Source organism: Haliotis cracherodii, unplaced genomic scaffold, assembly GCF_022045235.1.
Source record: "Haliotis cracherodii isolate W230 unplaced genomic scaffold, xgHalCrac1.p SCAF_2, whole genome shotgun sequence".
NCBI classification, from domain to species: domain Eukaryota; kingdom Metazoa; phylum Mollusca; class Gastropoda; order Lepetellida; family Haliotidae; genus Haliotis; species Haliotis cracherodii.
Window position 1 is genome coordinate 33,399,705 of NW_027266275.1, and position 20,134 is coordinate 33,419,838.

At 39.8% G+C, this 20,134-nt stretch overlaps 1 protein-coding gene across 1 annotated transcript; it reads left to right on the forward strand.

Annotated features, from left to right (window-relative positions):
- Nucleotides 1-50: 50 nt before the first annotated feature.
- On the forward strand, nt 51-15,391 carry LOC139469031 (uncharacterized). The gene is made up of 6 exons (XM_071251164.1): nt 51-233; nt 2,455-2,565; nt 3,636-3,705; nt 12,148-12,280; nt 14,243-14,351; nt 14,982-15,391. The coding sequence occupies exons 1-6, from the start codon at nt 114-116 to the stop codon at nt 15,117-15,119; spliced, it is 681 nt and encodes a 226-aa protein (XP_071107265.1). The 5' UTR covers nt 51-113; the 3' UTR covers nt 15,120-15,391.
- Nucleotides 15,392-20,134: the final 4,743 nt, after the last annotated feature.

Consider the following 20,134-nt stretch of genomic DNA (forward strand, 5'->3'; position numbering starts at 1 on the left):
TTTTATATCCTTGCGCCATGCCGTTTCCTGTTTACAGCGGAAGAGGAAGCAAAAGTACTGTCATCTAGCGGTAAATTCAACACGAAATATTTGATGCCGTGGTTACATTCACCATGTCTAGGAATGTATCTGCACTTGATGTAACGCAAAACCCATGGTCATCGTCTGACAAAACCACTCTAGCTCTACGCAACGTACTGTTCCTAGCCGAAAAAACGGGACACACAAGAAAGGTGAGCTGAAAAAGGATTTATGTACACTGCCATTGCAAGTAGCAACATGCTTCGGTATCGGTAAGTGATTTTTTGGGAAATGTAGAAACCGTGGGGACAAGGGAGTAGTGCATTATACTGGATGGGGGCGCACTCTTTCAGATAGCCCGGATGTCAATTAGCGCCATGTGGAGAGTCGAACTTGCGTTGCGAACTTGCTATCTTGCAAGCACCTAAGCTGGGCGGGTTATAGCTAAAACGACACCTCAGCAAAACGTCACCAAGTGAAAACGGCACCGATTGGCGAAAACGTCACCTCGCTTAAAGCGAAAACCATTCCTATTGCCTGACAAAGACAGCACTAAATATTTTCTTCACGTTGGTACTGAAATAGGTCACTTGCAAACACAGATAATTGTGAAATTTTAATCGCCTTAAAACAAGTTTACATTTGAAATAAGCCCCTTATCCTATTTACTCGACGATTACTTATTGTGAAAACATCAAAATCAATGCTTTGAAGTTTTAAGTACCTTTACTCAAATCAACTCTGTGTCAAGCTGAAACTGTAAAAGGCCTAACATGGTGCTGTCAGATCACAATTAGTGTGGTGATACAGTTAGACGACTCCTTTAAGGAAGGGAAACACCACTACTACAACATAATATAATAGGGCATGTAAATAAAGAATATTTACAACTACATAAATCGTTCTTATCATTATTGAAAATTATTGAAGTTCAGTTCATGTACATACATCAGCTGAACCTTCTGAAAGGAAACCTAAAAGTACCATCAGCAGCGAGACCATTCATTCCTGTTAACCTATTATACTGCAGTGACTGACAATTTGCCAATATCCAATGACGAAACATGTTGCGTATACAAGTAAACACTTACCCAATGCACATCACTTGTTTTAATACAGTGGAAGGCAGTGCATGTATCATGACTATAACCACTGGGTACACATACACATTTTATGTCCCTTGCCATGGTCTGCCATGCAAACCATCAGAAGAGTAGGAAGTTGAAGAGAACACAAACTTGAATAACTATCCTTTTTAACCTTTATCTACCGACACCGAAATGTCAGTTGGTAGGTATAGATTAGAATTCATAAAAAAATATTACACACTAATCATGCTAATGGTACTGGGCGATCATATATAGCTGAAAATAATCTACTTCGTAATCCATGAATCAAGGTGACGAATGGCACACGTGAATGGATGATGAATGGAAATAGCTTCAGTAAACAAACATTTCAGTCCTGTGCAGTGGAATTTTCGTCATTTTCTTAGAGTTGAATAGATGAATATCAGTGAGTATGCAAAATGAAATCAAACATTTAAACCACAATTTTCTGTGCTCTTTCCTTATATCCAATTATCCATGAATCAAGCTTACACGAGGGTACTCAAAAAAGCAAGAACCCTTATTTTCAGGCAAATTGCATACAATACTACTCCCTTCTTGTCATCCATGTTCTGTAGCATAACCCTACACCAGTGAATTTGTTGTCATTCACTAAGCATGCTAAATACTCAGTTAATGACCTTTTAATTTTACGGTATAATCTGTGGTAGAACCACTCAGATTACCTGACAAAAACTATGCAAAATAATCTTCACTCCCATCTCTTGGGATATGATGACATGTGTCAACCAAGTCAGCGAGCGCCTGACCAGCCAATGCCGTTAGTCGCTCCTTACGACAAGCATAGTCGCCATTTACAGCCAGAATGGGTTGCTGAAGACCCCATATCTTCACGTGCTTTGTATTTCATTTGCTGATGGCCCAGTGGTCACACCTGGACGCCCTGATGGCAGATCTGTATACGAAATAAGACAAGATACACTTTTTCCATGCTTGTTAAGTTGTTATAGATATCCACAACTAGTAAGAGTGCACTGCACTTCTTCCTTGCATGCCACTTCTGACTAGCTGATTCTGCTATCTGTAATATTAGATTGTTTGCATGTCTGGTGAAAAGAATTTCTGGTTTGATTTTCTTCAGTTATTGTAGTTTCATTGACCTTCCATGAAGGTGCTGTCAGATCTTCACTCAGAGAGGGTATTGTGTAGGAATAAAAAATCTGATTTTAATAAGATTGACTCAAAACGTATATGTGAAGTACATGGAGTAGTTTGATTGGTTGATTGGTGTATGCAATGTGTTTTGCTAATACAATCAGGTGAAATAATTTCAATAATGTCCTTGATTCGTTGATGATTTCAGAGGAGGGGGTATGAAAAAGGTCCAAGTGAGGAGGATCAAGAAGAGCTGCCATCTCTCAAGCTCATAGCATTGCAAAGGGAGATAACCAAGAAGAAGAGGGAGCTTCAGAAGGTGGGAGTCTTCCTGTGTCCCTGGATATATAGGATTCCAGACTTAGTGCATTGAGCATTCTAGGCAGACAACTGGTTTAAAATTGGGACTTGTCTTTAAGTTTTTATCTTCCTAAATTGAGAGAAATTTTAACCATGTTAACATTGTATTTTAACATTTAAAGAATGAGTGAGTGAGTTGGGTTTAATGTCGCTTTTAACAGTATTAGTTATATCGCGGTGTGTCAGCTTAATGTGGTAGGAAAGCCCGAAGTGATGCAGGTTTCAGACATTTACCACTTCGGTGAAACCCACGAGCACGGGTATGGTGCTGACAAATCTAGAAACATAATCGGGGCGAACCGGGATTCATAGGTTTCTTGCGTGCCCAAGGGATGCAACTCTGCACAGCGAATAGTGGCGCCTTAGACGACTGGGCCACCTGTGCCCCCAACATTCTAAGAAATAGTGTAAACATATGTATGAAAGCCTTTTCCTCTTTTCATGTTTACTGGTCCTGTTATCAGTGAAATACATGTCATCTCTATAAAGCCATAACCATAATAATCTATTTCATAACTATATTATAACAACAATTCGCTGATAGCATCAGTCAAGTTGGTGTAGCTGTAAATAATAACTATAGTAACCATGGTGATATCAATTGGGAATTGGGATATGATGACATGCATGAACCAAGTCAACGAGCCTGACCACCTGATGTTATTAGTCGCCTCCAAGACAAGAATGGGTTGCTGAAGAGCTATTCTAAACTGGATCTTCCCGGGTCTTTTCAACTTCTAGCAAAATTGCAGTTGACTTTTTTTGTTGTTGTCATGTTTGCACCCTGCTAAGAAGCTAGACTTCTGTAATGACTTTTTGTACGTAATCATGATAATGATAAACCTTTTTGCATGTGATGGCCATAGAAATTAATCATGTTCATAGAAATTGATATTTTGCAATAATTTGTTTGAGAATTATACACTAACAAGACATGGTAAAAAGAAAGGACATTTTTCATCAGTGTTTGTTGCCATTACAGTCACCATCAATGTTAGAATCAGATGAACATAATCCAATGGCTTTCAGGTGAATCTGGAGATGCAGTGCCGAGTCCAGGACAAGGAGACAGCTGACATCACACACATAGACATCCTGAGTAAGTACATACACAGAGGGATGCTTACTTCTGAATGTGCTAAATATAGCAGCCCACTCAATTCCAGTCACCATGGACCCCTGAAGATCGGGGTTACAATTGATCTTCAGCAACCCATGCTTGTTGTAAGAGGCGGCTAATGAGATCGGGTGGTCAGGCTCGCTGACTTGGTTGATGCATGATATCGTATCCCAATTGGGTTTATCAATACTCATGATGTCAGTCACTGGATTGTCTGTTCCAGATTCAGTTATTTACAGACCGCTGTCATGTAGCTGGAATATTGCAGAAACAATTGCTGTTCGACAACAAACAAACAAACAAACAAATAAACAAACAAACAAATAAACAAAACTGTCATCGTGGACATGAGCGAGAGACATTCAGTGCAAAGGTACTGAATTGATTGACAGCGTGTCCTTGTACCATAACCCATAACAGTTTGGATGATTGATTACAGTATTGATCATTGGATAGTCTGGTCCAGTTTTGTTTATTTCTAGGCTGCCATCTTATCGCTGGAACTATTATTATTTGGGTGTTCGGGAAAGGGAGATAAATCTTGATGGTATAAAGGGAAGCACCAACAGCCTATTTAGTTATCAACTACTGATGCAAGCAACACTAGGCAGTATGGAAGTCCAGCCATCTGTTACCTGGGATGTCATGTCTGTGTAATATTGATTAGAAAGAGTTCAAAACATTCATATAAATAATATGATCATGTTGGTTTTGAAATATGTATGTCATGTTTATTGCACAATCCATCTTCATACATATACATGTAGTTGTACTATGGAGTCAGTCATGGGTTTGAACATGAGCTGTTGCTTGCATAACATATGTTGAGTTAGTAACCAGGGTAACTGCAAGTATATTGCTTCATTTGGTGAGAATTGTTCTGGTCTCTGTATAATTATTACTTCTTTGGTATTTTGACCGTGTTGTTGAAGTCATCTGGCATTAGGAAGTAATGATGTCCATAAAAGTTTTACATTTTTGTCTTTTCTGAGTGAGTGTGAGTGAGTATGGATTTACGCCGCTTTTAGCAATATTCCAGCAATATCATAGCAGGGGACACCAGAAATGGGCTTCACACATTGTACCCATGTAGGGAATCGAACCCGGGTTTTCGGCGTGACGAGCGAACGCTTTAACCACTAGGCTACCCCCACCGCCCCTGTCTTTTCTGAAAAGGCCTAATCAGCGTTGATGGATTCAGCTAAAATTTTGTGCCGATGTTTGTTACTATAAAGGAGTTCAATTTTGTTCAAGGCATAAGAATTAGAATTTAGATATGGCAGCCCGGTTGCCATCTTTGATTATAAACAAGAAAAATTCGTAAATGTTCTTCTGATGAATGTAGAGGGCCAAAGACCAAAAACTTGGTGGTGATATTGTTTGATTACAAACAAGAAAATACGTAAATTTTCTTCTGATTAAAGTAAAAGGACAAAGACCAAAAACTTAGTGGTGATATTATCATTTTATAAAGGACCAACTTTGTTCAAGGGGTATTGCTAGGACATAAAAAATGGCCATATTGGAAACTACAAAAAAATATTGAGTCTTCTGTCGTGATCATCTTCTCGTCAGAAACCACTTGACCAATGAAGCTGAAACTTCACATGCTTGTTCCTAAACCAATGATGACATCTGAGTTTGTGTTAAAAGAGGTTTGAATCAGATTTTAAGTATGTCCGCCACAGCAGCCATATTAACTTTGTGGCTGTTGTGGTGGGGAAGAGTTCCTGTTGCTTGACAGTAATGATAGAACAATGTCATCAAGGATATGTTAGCAAGCTCCTCACAGCAATAGCCCATTCACAGAGGTCTCTATATTATTGCTGCCACCAGTCAATGCTCCCCACTGTGATAAGTGGCTACAACCATGCTTGGAGTTGAACTTGAAACCAACTGACTGTTATGTTTACAAACAAGTGATGACAGCCGTGACACTGAATACTCTTACCTCTGCTAAATTATTTTCTTTGTTTGTCAATTTGAATTTCTATTTTATTTCAACTATCATGTAATTGATAAAGAAAGAGTGTAAGGGAGAAGTTCGTTCGTCTGCAATCCCGAACCAATATGATCAAACAAATGAAAAGTTAAATTCATCAAGGAAATGTTGTCAGTCGTAAACCTTTTAAAATTTCACAATGATGGCATTCGCCAAGACATTAACAGAAGTGTAAACATGACTACATTTGGGGTTAGAGGGCAAATTTCAAGATTCTTGTAATGGACGTGCCCACACTGAATTTAGGTAATTTAAACAGCGTCATGACATCAGCACATTATGATCTTTAAATGAAGCATCTCAGAATTGTTCATACTTTTGTCCTTAGTATTTATGCAGAACATATTTGAATAGCAATACTGATAGTAGCTGTTTTTGAGAGGGAGTCTTTGTTGCCATTTTAAACTGTTGACTAGGTGAGCTACCTTGCTGTGACATTATTTTTTGGGATTTGATGTTTCATAATGATAAAATGAAATAAATGTAGTTAAGATACATTTTTATTTGCTGAAATTGGTTGCCTTTGATCGAAAGACATGAAAAAAAGAACAAACAAAGAAAAACTATTAACTCTATAAGTAGAAATTGATGAAATTCATTATGTATATTTTCTGCTAATGCGGAAAACCCATAAGGATAACATGGCCCCCATAGCATGTTTGGGGTGGTGGAGTAGTCTAGTGGTTAAAGCATTCGCTTGTCACACCGAAGACCCGGGTTCGATTCCCCACATGGGTACAATGTGTGAAGCCCATATACAGTGTCCCCCGCTATGATACTGCTGGAATATTGCTTAAAGCGGCGTAAAACCTCACTAACACTCACTCCCTCACTCACTCACTCACTCACTCACTCACTCACTCACTCACCCAAAACCCACCCATAGCATGTTTTTGAGTGAGTGAGTGAGTTTGGTTTTAAGCCACTTTTAGCAATATTCCAGCAAGATCATGAAGGCCGAAGGGTATCAGTAGAAGTTGGCTTCACAGATTGGACCCTGTGGGGAATTGACCCATGGCCTTCGCTACCCCACTGCCCAGAGTACATTTGTGTTCATTCTACAGTAAAAACATTGTAAACTATATCATGATTATATATGCAAACAGCCGAAAGAAGTATGTACGTTAAGAAGAGATTTTTCTAATGTGTACCACTTAATGACAAAACTAACAACAAGTCAAGTGTTACCACAGTGTCTTTATTCTGGTCAAGATATGCTGCACATGATTTCCAAACTTTACACGCTAATCCTGGGCGAGACAAATGGTTCACCTCGAGTCATGGATCTATGATGTCATATATGATGCATCCATGAGCGTCAGTTCACCCAACATAAGGGGGCACGGGTGGCCCAGTCGTCTAAGGCGCCGCGATTCACTGTGCAGAGTTGCGTCCCTTTGGCACGCCAGAAACCTATTATTGTGGGTTCAAATCCCGGTTCGCCCCAATTATGTTTCTAGGTTTGTCAGCACCATACCCGTGCTCATGGGTTTCACCGAAGTGGTAAACTTCTGAGACCTGCATCACTTCGGGCTTTCCTCCCACATTAAGCTGACACGCTGCGATATGACTGGAATACTGTTAAAAGTGGCGTTAAACCCAACTCACTGACTCACGCAACATAAAAGTATGTTTGTTTGTGCATCAAACCAGCCTCATATCTCTTGAATATGAATAAATCTCCATATATTAACCAACATGCATGGTATTTGCATTTCTTTTGGCAGTGAGTATACAAGCCTTCCAGATCTCTCCGTTCTCAGTATAACCACATGTTACAAGTCCCAGAAACCCGTCTCAAAACCTTCGGTCAGAGATCTTTCCAGTTCTGCGCTTCCTCGCTATGGAACAAACTACCATCCGATCTTAAGCTGTCGCCATCGCTTTCATCCTTTAAGGCTCATCTGAAAACACACCTTTTCAGACAACACTATCAACTCGACTCCCCTTTCATTTGCATTATTTGCTAAAACTATGTAGCGCCATGAGCATTAACTTGGTGAATGGAATCTGGCGCGGTATAAATGGACTTGTTATGTTATAGTATGAACACATTTATCGTTTTCAATTAAACTGACTGACTCAGAATGTTTATTCTAAGGCCTCACTTTTTTTAATTGCTTTATAGATTTTGTACAGGAAAATATATTTTGGTAGGTGCTTGGGTAGAGGAAACTATTGAATATATTTTTTTTCAGTGCCCCTACAGGTCGACTAGTATAGAAAGATTTAATGATTTAATGTCGGAACACAGCTGTGGCTTTAAAACCCGGACGAAATAAGCGGGACACTGTTATGCATCTATGCTTCATATCAAATTCAGGGAAACCAAACAAACTATATTTTGACCCCCATGTTAAATATATGTCAACTTCAGTGGGTCCTTGTTTAATGGGACGGTCGGGTAGCCTAGTGGTTAAAGTGTTCGCTTGTCACGCAGAAGACCCGGGTTCGATTCCTGACATGGGTAAAATGTGTGAAGCCCATTTCAGGTGTGCCCCACCGTGATATTGCTGGAATATTGCTAAAAGCAGCGTAAAACCATATTCACTCACTCACTCCTTGTTTAGCATGTTTAGAAATATTTCTTTTGTGCAGTATCGACATATCGACTGGTTAATGAAATGAACTAAGTCTGAATATTTCATTTCCATTTCATCAAAATATTTACAGTCGGCTGATCTGTGAAGCAAGTAAATTAAAAAATCCTTGATATAAAATAATATTTAACAAAACAAAATTATTTTTATTTCTATCAACCCAACTATTCATGCTAATCATACAGCATGTGTTGCCTAAAGAGATGGTATATGTATGTGTGTGTTCCCTTGTATGTGTATCTCAGCAAGATGATTGCAACCAGTTTGTTGCATTGATTAATTGAAGGCTGTTCCATGCATCCTGGTTTGGTTTGGCCTTTGTCACTGATAATGATTGATTGTGTTCACAGGTCCATCCCAGCCATTACCAAATGTTACTGATGCCTTTTTATGTACTTAATTAACATTTAGTTTATTGAGACCATCTGTTACCTTGTTGTCAATAAACAGCTCACATATAGAGCTCACTGCTTGTCCATTGTGTTGTCGTCATTTTAATTTTTTCCTCAGAAACCACAGGACTTAATTTAATTAATGAAGCTGAAATTTCACATGCATTATCCCACCATAATTTGTTCAAAAGGTTCAAATCCAAATTTCAATATGGCCTCTGTGGCAGCCATTTTGAAAAGTCGTTTTATGACCACAACATGGCAATTTATATTCAAAATTCATGTAAATTTGCAAACGTGTAGTTAAACACATCCAAAGTAACAAGAAATAAAATGTGCCGTCTGTTTTTTCAAATTGGTTTCTCCATTGCCTCGCCCATCTTTCTTAATGAACAGAAATTGCGATGGGGCTAATGATCAAAGATATGTATAAATACAGAAAAGAAAATTACAATCAAGCATCGTTGTGTTGAACTGTTTTGAGTCAAATGAAGCTGAATGCCAATGGCTGCTCGCTGGGAGATTCATTCTTTCTTCATCATTATTTGTCCACTAATGAGGTGATTGGATGTGCCAGTTTTGTAGTTGGGGCAAAATACTATTGGGGCCTAAATGATTTTTTTCTGGTGTACATATGCATTGACAATTCACATTTGATTGAAACTAATATGAAACGTTAGATGCCTAAATTGATTTTAAATGATCTAATCACAATTTTTTTAATTATTTCACCATGAATAGCCTTGTCAGTGACACTTAAGATGTCCCCTCTCATTTGCTGCTCACTTCAAACAAGACTTGAAAGCTGTTCTCATGTCTGCATTTATAGTAATTAACTTTTTCCGAGATAGGTATTTTTATGATCGGAATGGTTTAATCAAGTGTCCAGGGAAAATAGGTTACTGTGCATTCTATTGTGTGCTGTGAAGAAACTTGGTGCAAAATTAACACGTTACTGTAGAGGAAATTCGGGTATTCATGGTAATCACTCTTTGTTCACAGATTTTCATCATGTTTATAAAAGTATGATTATTCGTATTCAAATTTAAAAAAATATTTTAACCACAGATGCTACAATATTTTTCTGAAAGAAAACATTAATTTCTATGTTTGTTTGCATATTTTTGAGCAAATCCGAAATGGATCATTATGCACACATTTTATCATTATTTCATTTTTAATCGTCTAATATCCAACCAGTGCTGCTCAGTGGTACTGTCACATATTATTACCCCTGTTTTTGGATCAGTGCACCTGATGTTCATTCTCAGCTCCCTGGGGAGTATACAACCCAAGCTACCTGTGAGGTGCTAGAAGGTTAACAGACACATCACCATCTGATCCTACGGGCACCCATTCACTGCTTCGTGAATGGAGGCATATTTACGAACACTGTCACTTGCCTTAGGTGACACCACATGTCTCTCACCCTAGAACTTCACCTGATTTGCAACCCCTGCCCTGTGCACGGGACCATGCACTACCACAATTTCCTTCAATTTCTACTGTGCAGTGACATTCCATTGAGGATGTCTTAGGGACCGACAAATTGATATTCTGTTGGTCATGGGAATTTCTCGAAAAAAAAATTGTCCCCAAAAGTTCTTTTAAAAAAATTAAGATTATGGTTATTAGAATTGCCTGCTACAAAAATTACGTTGTTGCAAGTTTTTTTTTCTTTTAAAAAAAATCAGACTCATAGTTTTAAATTTAAAAAAAAAACAATCTTATTTCTGGTGCTATCACAGAAATGTTGCTAAAAGCAGTGAAACAGCACACTGACTAACTCAATCCATAAGTCTTTCAAGGACTCCTACCCTGTAAAGACCTGGGTTAGAATTGGTCTTCAGCAACCCGTGTTTGTCGTAAGAGACTATTAATGGGATTGGATAGTCAGGCCATCTGGCATGGTTGGTGCATGTCATTGTATCCCAACTGCGTTGATGCTCATGATGTCAATTGCTGGATTGTCCAGTCCCAATTTCATTGAAATCAGATCTTATTTCTCGCTACTGCTCAACAAAGATCTGAGGACATCCCATTACGGGTCATGTCAGAACGACCTTTCATCTGACCAATCAGAGCATCGCTTATCAGATCATGAAAGTGACTGTTGGAATGTGATTTTTGATCGTGCAACCTCGAAAAAAAACCACACAGGGTATTCCGAATGACAGTTATGGGCTTTATGTCTATAATCAAACAATCTAGATCATATATTAGATATCCCAGAATGTTATTTTGTTCAGTTTTTACTTTTTTAATCGAGTACGTGTCAAAATTTGTTTCAAAGCGTGGTTGCAATCGTAAAGCTCAATTAAGCTGCCTTCTGATTGGCCATTGTCGACTTCTTGTTAGTCATTCCATTGGTCAGTCAAAGTTCGCGAAAGGTCGCTCTGACGTGACCCATAATGGGATGTACTGAAATCTTTGTTTACTGAAAGCGAGAACTGAGATCTGATTGTAATGAGATTGGTCAGGTCCAGACTGGATTTCCTGACTGGTGTCAGACTACAAAAAAACAAAAAAACCTTATTAAAACCAAAATTGTATAATGGATAATAAATTCACAAAATTATTTATTTATGATAGGGTATACATTCATCTCCCTGTGTGCCAGATTGGGTTTGGGTTACAAATAAAGAATAACCTTTTAGCTTAGAGGATTTACTAGGTACATTGCAGAATCTTTAGTCCAACCAAAACAGGAATATTTGAGATTAAATAATTTTTATCTCATTAAATCATATCATAATTCTCACTACTGATTAACAAAGATCTGAGGACATCCCATTACAGAATGTGGTCCGAACGACATTTTGCGAACTTTGACGAACCAATAATTTCACTAAGAAGAAGTCAAAATTGGCCAAGCGGAAAGCAGCTAAAGAAATATTGGTTCCAAATTTGAAAACTGAACAAAAGAAATTTCTAATAGATGGCTGAGATTGAATCGCAGTACTTTCTATGGAAATTCTCTTTTTTTCAAATGTTTATCCGACTGAAGCTAGAGATAGTTGGAATCAGTTGTACTGTCATTCGGAATACCCCGTTTTGACCTTTTCGAGGTTACAAGATTGAAAAACACATTCTGACTGTCATTTACCTGCTCTTGTAAAAGACACTCTGATTGGTCGGATGAAAGGTCATTCTGTCCTCAGTCCTCAGGACTTTGTTAAGAGGCAGAGAGAACTATTATCTGATTTTACTGAGATTGATTGTATTTCCTGAGGGTCTGTAATTCGGAATTGTGTGTTGGTTATTCTGTATTATACTCGCACTCTATTCTTCTGAGAAAATGAAGCAAAACTGAGTTTTGCAATCTCAAGTGATCAGTCAATCTGTTGTTGAAACCATGTGACAATGCCAACTGACGTTGTGAACAATAGACAACACAAATGCATTGATATCTATTCAATTATTACAGAGAACAAAGTCGAGAAAATCCAGAAGCTGAATGCTCACATAGAATCTATCATGGAGAAGAAAGATCAACTGACAGGTCGACTTCAGCAGCCATTTGTGGGCGACTACATCAAGATGGATGCTGCATTCCACAAGTATGGGCTCAACTTTCTGAAAATATACCTCTTCATAAAGGTTCAAAGCCGAATTACATTGTTATGCCTCATAGACTCTTTTAAATATATAATGTCAATGCCAGAGAATAACAGTCTGGAGTCTCCAAGGAGACAGATTCTAATGGCAAAATAGCAGTGAAAATTATATGAATGGATCACTGTTATGATGACACCATATCTTTGCTAATAGGGTAAGCATGTACTGCCATACACAAATTTGCAAAACAAAGTATGTGTTGTTACCTGACTCTCATCTTCCTGAGGCAAAGGAGTTAACTGACTATAAAAGTCAAGTTTCCACCCTTCCTGAACTAGCTAGAATTTCCAGGCTCGATTGTAGCGCCACCAGTGGCTATTATTAGTTATGTCCCTTCTATTTCCCTCCTATTAACCAATCAGATTCCACCTCCCATATCACTTGCATTTGCTTCAAACAAAATGGCGGCGACCAGTCAATACGATCTAATCGATAAACAAGATCTATATTGTAATAAAATTGGTCTTACCTCACGGGGTGCATCAAACAACTTGAGCACCTTGATTAAAAACATGAAAAGATTTGCAAAATATCTGTGGATGCCCATTTGGCGATGCTATGCTATGCTATGGAAATCCTCCCGTCGACCGAAATCCGCACTTTGAAATCCATGTTGTTTATGAACCGTATGTCTAGTTCGTTTCGTGATTTTAATCGGACTATGCATAGACTCATTAGACCAGCCAAAATGTAACTCCGGAGTTCCAGCCTAGCTCGGCAAGGGTGGTAACTGAACTTTTATAGTCAGTTTCCGCCTCTTGCCTCAAGAAGATGCCTGACACTGCACAGCATAACTACTGGCATGCAATGGTGGTTTGTAAACACACCAGACAATCAAGTGATAGACCTGAAATCCAGTCACATGATGGACATTATTCACTGATGAATTTATTTTTCAAACTACAATAAACTACGGTTATAACGAACTCAAAGGGACCACTAATTTTAGTTCGTTATATTTGTAGTTCGTAATAAGCATTTCGATTGTCACAATGTTCATAAAACACCTGGGTTTTACGGATTTACCAATCACTGAAAGTTTACTGAAAATACTGAATTTCCTCACTCTAGTCGTTGCATTTTATACACAGAATATATCCACTTCAAAGGCCATAGCCTAATCATGGTGTTGGTATTGTTAATTTAGGGTGTAATTTGATGACAAAGTACTTAAGAGTAAATCAATTGCCTTCAATTGTTTATTGTCGTTTTGAAAAGCCGTATGTCGCCACAGATGTTTTGATAGGCAGATTGGTGACATGTGAGCAGCTCAGCTCAGGGATTAACAGTTCTGTATAAACTTGAACATTATTATAGACAGAGTACACACAGGACCACATTATGAGTTCGCTATATCTGTTATTTCGTTATAAGCGTGTTCGTTATATCAATCAATTTTATATGATAAAATATACAGGAAATAGCCGGGACCAAACAAAGAGTTTGATGCATCCGTCAGTTCGTTATTAGCTTGTTCGTTAGTAGTTTACTGTGCTTGATTTATAAGTACAGTGGAGAAGTTATGGACTGTCATAGGTACAATAAACATACCAGAAGATTCCTAATTTGCATTTCATCTCTACTGTCATGCTGTTGTATTTAAGAAATCTTTCATTATGACATATATCAGGTAAATCTACCTTGTTCACAGGAATGGACACCATCAGTTCATTCTCATGGGTCAATACATCTTTTCAGATAAGTAATTAAAAAACTACAAGAGAAAACAAGTAGTCCTTCATAATTCTTTTCGTTTTGCAGGATGAGCAGACTGGTGGATGTGTTTAAAAATACTTCAGGATCATTGATGGTGTTTGATTTTTGATGAGAGAAAATGCTGGTATTGTTATTCAGCGATTGGAATGCCAATGCTGGTGGTGTTTGATGTATTTGATACATTCCAGATATGCCAGTGAGCTGTTCCCGCAGATTGCTCCTATCCTTGGAGATCTCAACTACAACCTTGACAACATCAATTGGACGAAGAGAACGAACTTCTCCGAGGGAAAGATGGTTAGTCATGGCACCAGCAAATTCTTTGTTCTAGATTACCAGGACACCTTGTTTAAGATTAATAGTAACTATGCATCAAGATGGGTTTCATATCGGACACATTGATGTAGTACAGATTTCCAATGCTCTGGCGAATCTGCTGAAGGTAATAAATATAAAGCCGTATTTTCTTGTGGGAGCCATCAACTGCATTCATGGTCAGTGCTCTTTATTTTGTATCACAGTAGGACATTTCAATAGCATAACTGTCATGCCCTTTCTAACATGCTTGGTATCTCCTTGCATGACATTCTGATGTGCAGATGTCCAATATGCTTCTAATTTATTCTTTTTGTATTTTTTAATGACATTCACATAGGTTCAGTGCTCTTTCCAACTTCCTTCACAACTCTTAATTTGTCTTGTAGTACACCCCTATAGCAGAGAGGTCTTATGCAGTTTCAAATCTGCTTCTGACTTTATACTTTTTAAATGTCTTGGATGACACCCTTTTAGAACAGATATCCAATGCTCTTTCCAACCTGTTTCTCTACTCTAAACTCTTTATTTCCTTCAAGAACACCATATAGCACAGGTGTTCAGTGCTCTTTCAAGCATGCCTCTGACTTTATACTCTGTATTGTCTTGTAGGACACCCTGATAGCACAGATGTCCAATGCCCTGGCTGACATGCGCCTCCAGTACAATGCTCTGGTACAGATGCGGGGGAGCATCAATGACATTCGAAGACACAGAATCTCTCACCTGGAAACATCTGTAGCAGACTGATGGCAACAAGACTAGGTTGTCAAGGAAGGACAGATATTCAATAAGTGTTCCTATAAGGATACCTTCAGTGGGAATACAGCGGTACAGTACATGAGTAACTGATGCTGCATCTGTGTGGAAGATGTCCTGTAAAGGATGGATGATTCTTCAAATGTGTGGAGCCTTTCATTCATCATGAAATCACGGAACTGTTAAGAACAGGGATAATACAATTCAACTTTAAAGGATGAAGATGTTTCGTATTTGCTTGTATGAACTTCCTGCTTAATAAACTATTTTTCTGTCACAAGACTATATTGTTTTTTATACCATATTCATCATAAGGAGATCATGGCCAGGAAATGTTTGTAATGTTTGTTGTATAAGTTATTTATGTAGACACCCATATTGAAATAATAGCTTACACATTGTCCCATTGTCCCAATAAATATGCTACCAGCCCAATAGCTTCTGAAACATCTCTCACTTTCACAGCAGCAATGAAACCATTAAGAAATTATTAATAAAACTTTAAACATATAAAACTCCAATGAAGGGTCATTTTGATAGAAATGTCTCTGTTTCAAGATATGATGCAGAGTGTAAAGAACAGGACAGATAATTCACACACATTGTAAGTTATCAAAGATGCAGCCAAGTGTTCATGAAATGGGTGAGCATTGTCTCCCTTCCGGTAGCTGCAAGCACCAAGGTGAATGAAATGTGTGAGCATTGTCTCCCTTCCAGTAGCTGCAAGTACCGAGGTGAATGAAATGGGTGAGCGTTGTCTCCCTTCCGGTAGCTGCAAGCACCAAGGTGAATGAAATGGGTGAGCGTTGTCTCCCTTCCAGTAGCTGCAAGCACCAAGGTGAATGAAATGGGTGAGCATTGTCTCCCTTCCAGTAGCTGCAAGCACCAAGGTGAATGAAATGGGTGAGCGTTGTCTCCCTTCCAGTAGCTGCAAGCACCAAGGTGAATGAAATGGGTGAGCATTGTCTCCCTTCCAGTAGCTGCAAGCACCAAGGTGAATGAAATGGGTGAGCGTTGTCTCCCTTCCAGTAGCTGCAAGCACCAAGGTGAATGAAATGGGTGAGCGTTGTCTCCCTTCCAGTAGCTGCAAGCACCAAGGTGAATGAAATGGGTGAGCATTGTCTCCCTTCCGGTAGCTGCAAGCACCAAGGTGAATGAAATGGGCGAGCGTTGTCTCCCTTCCAGTAGCTGCAAGCACCAAGGTGAATGAAATGGGCGAGCGTTGTCTCCCTTCCAGTAGCTGCAAGCACCAAGGTGAATGAAATGGGCGAGCGTTGTCTCCCTTCCAGTAGCTGCAAGCACCAAGGTGAATGAAATGGGTGAGCATTGTCTCCCTTCCGGTAGCTGCAAGCACCAAGGTGAATGAAATGGGCGAGCGTTGTCTCCCTTCCAGTAGCTGCAAGCACCAAGGTGAATGAAATGGGCGAGCGTTGTCTCCCTTCCAGTAGCTGCAAGCACCAAGGTGAATGAAATGGGCGAGCGTTGTCTCCCTTCCGGTAGCTGCAAGCACCAAGGTGAATGAAATGGGTGAGCATTGTCTCCCTTCCAGTAGCTGCAAGCACCAAGGTGAATGAAATGGGTGAGCGTTGTCTCCCTTCCAGTAGCTGCAAGCACCAAGGTGAATGAAATGGGTGAGCATTGTCTCCCTTCCAGTAGCTGCAAGCACCAAGGTGAATGAAATGGGTGAGCATTGTCTCCCTTCCGGTAGCTGCAAGCACCAAGGTGAATGAAATGGGTGAGCGTTGTCTCCCTTCCAGTAGCTGCAAGCACCAAGGTGAATGAAATGGGTGAGCATTGTCTCCCTTCCAGTAGCTGCAAGCACCAAGGTGAATGAAATGGGTGAGCATTGTCTCCCTTCCTGTAGCTGCAAGCACCAAGGTAAATGAAATGGGTGAGCGTTGTCTATCTTACGGTAGCTGCAAGCACCAAGGTGAATGAAATGGGCGAGCGTTGTCTCCCTTCCAGTAGCTGCAAGCACCAAGGTGAATGAAATGGGCGAGCGTTGTCTCCCTTCCAGTAGCTGCAAGCACCAAGGTGAATGAAATGGGTGAGCGTTGTCTACCTTCCAGTAGCTGCAAGCACCAAGGTGAATGAAATGGGTGAGCGTTGTCTCCCTTCCAGTAGCTGCAAGCACCAAGGTGAATGAAATGGGCGAGCGTTGTCTCCCTTCCAGTAGCTGCAAGCACCAAGGTGAATGAAATGGGTGAGCATTGTCTCCCTTCCGGTAGCTGCAAGCACCAAGGTGAATGAAATGGGCGAGCGTTGTCTCCCTTCCAGTAGCTGCAAGCACCAAGGTGAATGAAATGGGCGAGCGTTGTCTCCCTTCCAGTAGCTGCAAGCACCAAGGTGAATGAAATGGGCGAGCGTTGTCTCCCTTCCGGTAGCTGCAAGCACCAAGGTGAATGAAATGGGTGAGCATTGTCTCCCTTCCAGTAGCTGCAAGCACCAAGGTGAATGAAATGGGTGAGCGTTGTCTCCCTTCCAGTAGCTGCAAGCACCAAGGTGAATGAAATGGGTGAGCATTGTCTCCCTTCCAGTAGCTGCAAGCACCAAGGTGAATGAAATGGGTGAGCATTGTCTCCCTTCCGGTAGCTGCAAGCACCAAGGTGAATGAAATGGGTGAGCGTTGTCTACCTTACGGTAGCTGCAAGCGCCAATTTTTAAGGTGAATGAAATGGGTGAGCATTGTCTCCCTTCCAGTAGCTGCAAGCACCAAGGTGAATGAAATGGGTGAGCATTGTCTCCCTTCCAGTAGCTGCAAGCACCAAGGTGAATAAAGCTTGAGATCACAGAACAGAAGGCCTTCTACTGAGTGTGGAAGTCATGATAATATGGGCATTCAGAGTGTGAATGGATCCCCAACAGCTTGTCGCAAGTGGAGACAAATAGATCAAACCTGATGGCATATGATGTTGCTCATAATATTAATCACTGGTTTGTCTGGTCAGTATATTTATAGTATATAGGCTGCCATATTATAGCTGGAATATTGCAGATCACTACCTGAAACAACAAAGAAACAATTGTGTATCATAATCTCCCATTTCTCAAATTCACAGTTGTCCATTGTCCATGTTAGCAAGGGTCAAACTTGCTTCCATGTGCTTTGCATAAGACTATCATAGAACTGCATAACATGCAGGGTTAGGGTTCTTTGTACCCCTACCTCTTTATTCAGTAATTCGTGTCTGTGCAGCTTCTTATTGGAATAGGGGTGGTCGGGTAGCCTAGTGGTTAAAGCGTTCGCTCGTCACGCCGAAGACCCGAGTTCGATTTCCGACATGGGTGCAATGTGCGAAGCCCATTTCTGGTGTCCCCGCTGTGATATTGCTAGAATATTGCTAAAAGCGGCGTTAAACCATACTCACTCACTCACTCAATTGCATGGATCGATGCTCATGATGTCAATCACCGGATTCTCTGGCCCAGGTTCGATTATGTACAGACCGCTGACTAACAGACATATTACTGAGTTCGGGGTTAAACAACAAACAACCAAACAAACATCATTTTGAAGCCAATTTCTGGTGTACCCCACCGTGATATTGCTGGAATATTGCAGGAATATTGCTAAAAGCGGCATTCAACCATACTCACTCACTCACTCTTATTGGTATATACCTAAGTGAATATTAAAGGAAATGTCCATATATCAGTAGCTGGACAAGTAAATTATTATGGTCACTTAGGTGTGGATCTTGCTGTATAATTCCAACAATATAGGCGTTTGTATTGACAGTGTAATGGACAGCTTGGATGTGTGGTACACTCTGGTTTTCAAGTTTGCTAAGTTATGGCTTTTACATCAGAAAGTAAAGGATCTGAAACTATAATACCCACATGCAGGCATGGACAATGTTTCCAGCATTTTCATTGCATCTACTTCTTCCAAAACCATCACCTTTGCACTTTGAACATTTTTTTTATTACCCATGTGACAGCTGCCTTGTTTGTCAATCACTTATTACTTTAAGGATAACCCATTTTTTCCTAGTTGTAAACTTGGCTTTTACCTCAAGTTATATCGGCCAGCATTTGGAGGAATCCATATTTGGACTGGATTTGCTGGAATCACTAGTTCATGTGACTCACATTACACAGCCTGATCATACAAGTCGTAATCATTATATGAATCTTGCTTGGTAATAAATTGTATACCTAATTTCCATTAACCACAAGACAGCTTTTCTCAGAATCGTCCTGAGTGTAGCTCGATTTGTGTTTGGGCTTATACCAGTAGCACTACTCCATTGCTTACTGAGGTAATATGTAGTCCACGAAGTAAGCACATTGGATCTGAGTAGATGTTAGGTTAGTCAGGTGTACTTGAGATGGCTCAGGCTAAAATATCGAATCATAATCAGCCTGATGCCTTGAACTGATTAACGGTAGATGTAGATAATGAATCCTAAATATGTGCAGTCATGTACTAGTTTCATTTTGTTTGTTTATTTGTTGCTTAACACCCCACTCAGCAATATTCCAGCTATATGACAGCGGTCTGTAAATAATCGAGTCTGGACCAGACAATCCAGTGATTGATATCATGAGCATCGATCCACGCAATTGACCTATGATGACACCAACCGAGTCAGTGAGCCTGACCGCCCGTTAGTCACGACAAGCATAGTCGCCTTGTACGGCAAGCATGGGTTGCTGGAGACCTATTCTACCCCGGATCTTCACGGGTCCCAGATTTTGTGATGCAGCTGGGAAAGTGGTGACTGAGGCTTCCGTAATTTGATGTCGACATTTCAAAATATGTTAAATGTTCTTGGATGTAAAGTACATGTAGTGTGGATACCAATTACAGCTACTCTAGACAATTAAGTAGATATTTGACCGACATGAAGAAAACTTTCGACGGAAATCTGCAGACCATCTCTAAGTGTTTATCATAAATGTTTTTTAAACGTTTATAACTCCTATTATGTTGTATCATTGATCAAATTATGTGATATTTGTAAATTCGGCATGAAAGGATGTGGATTTTAAGTACGTTAATA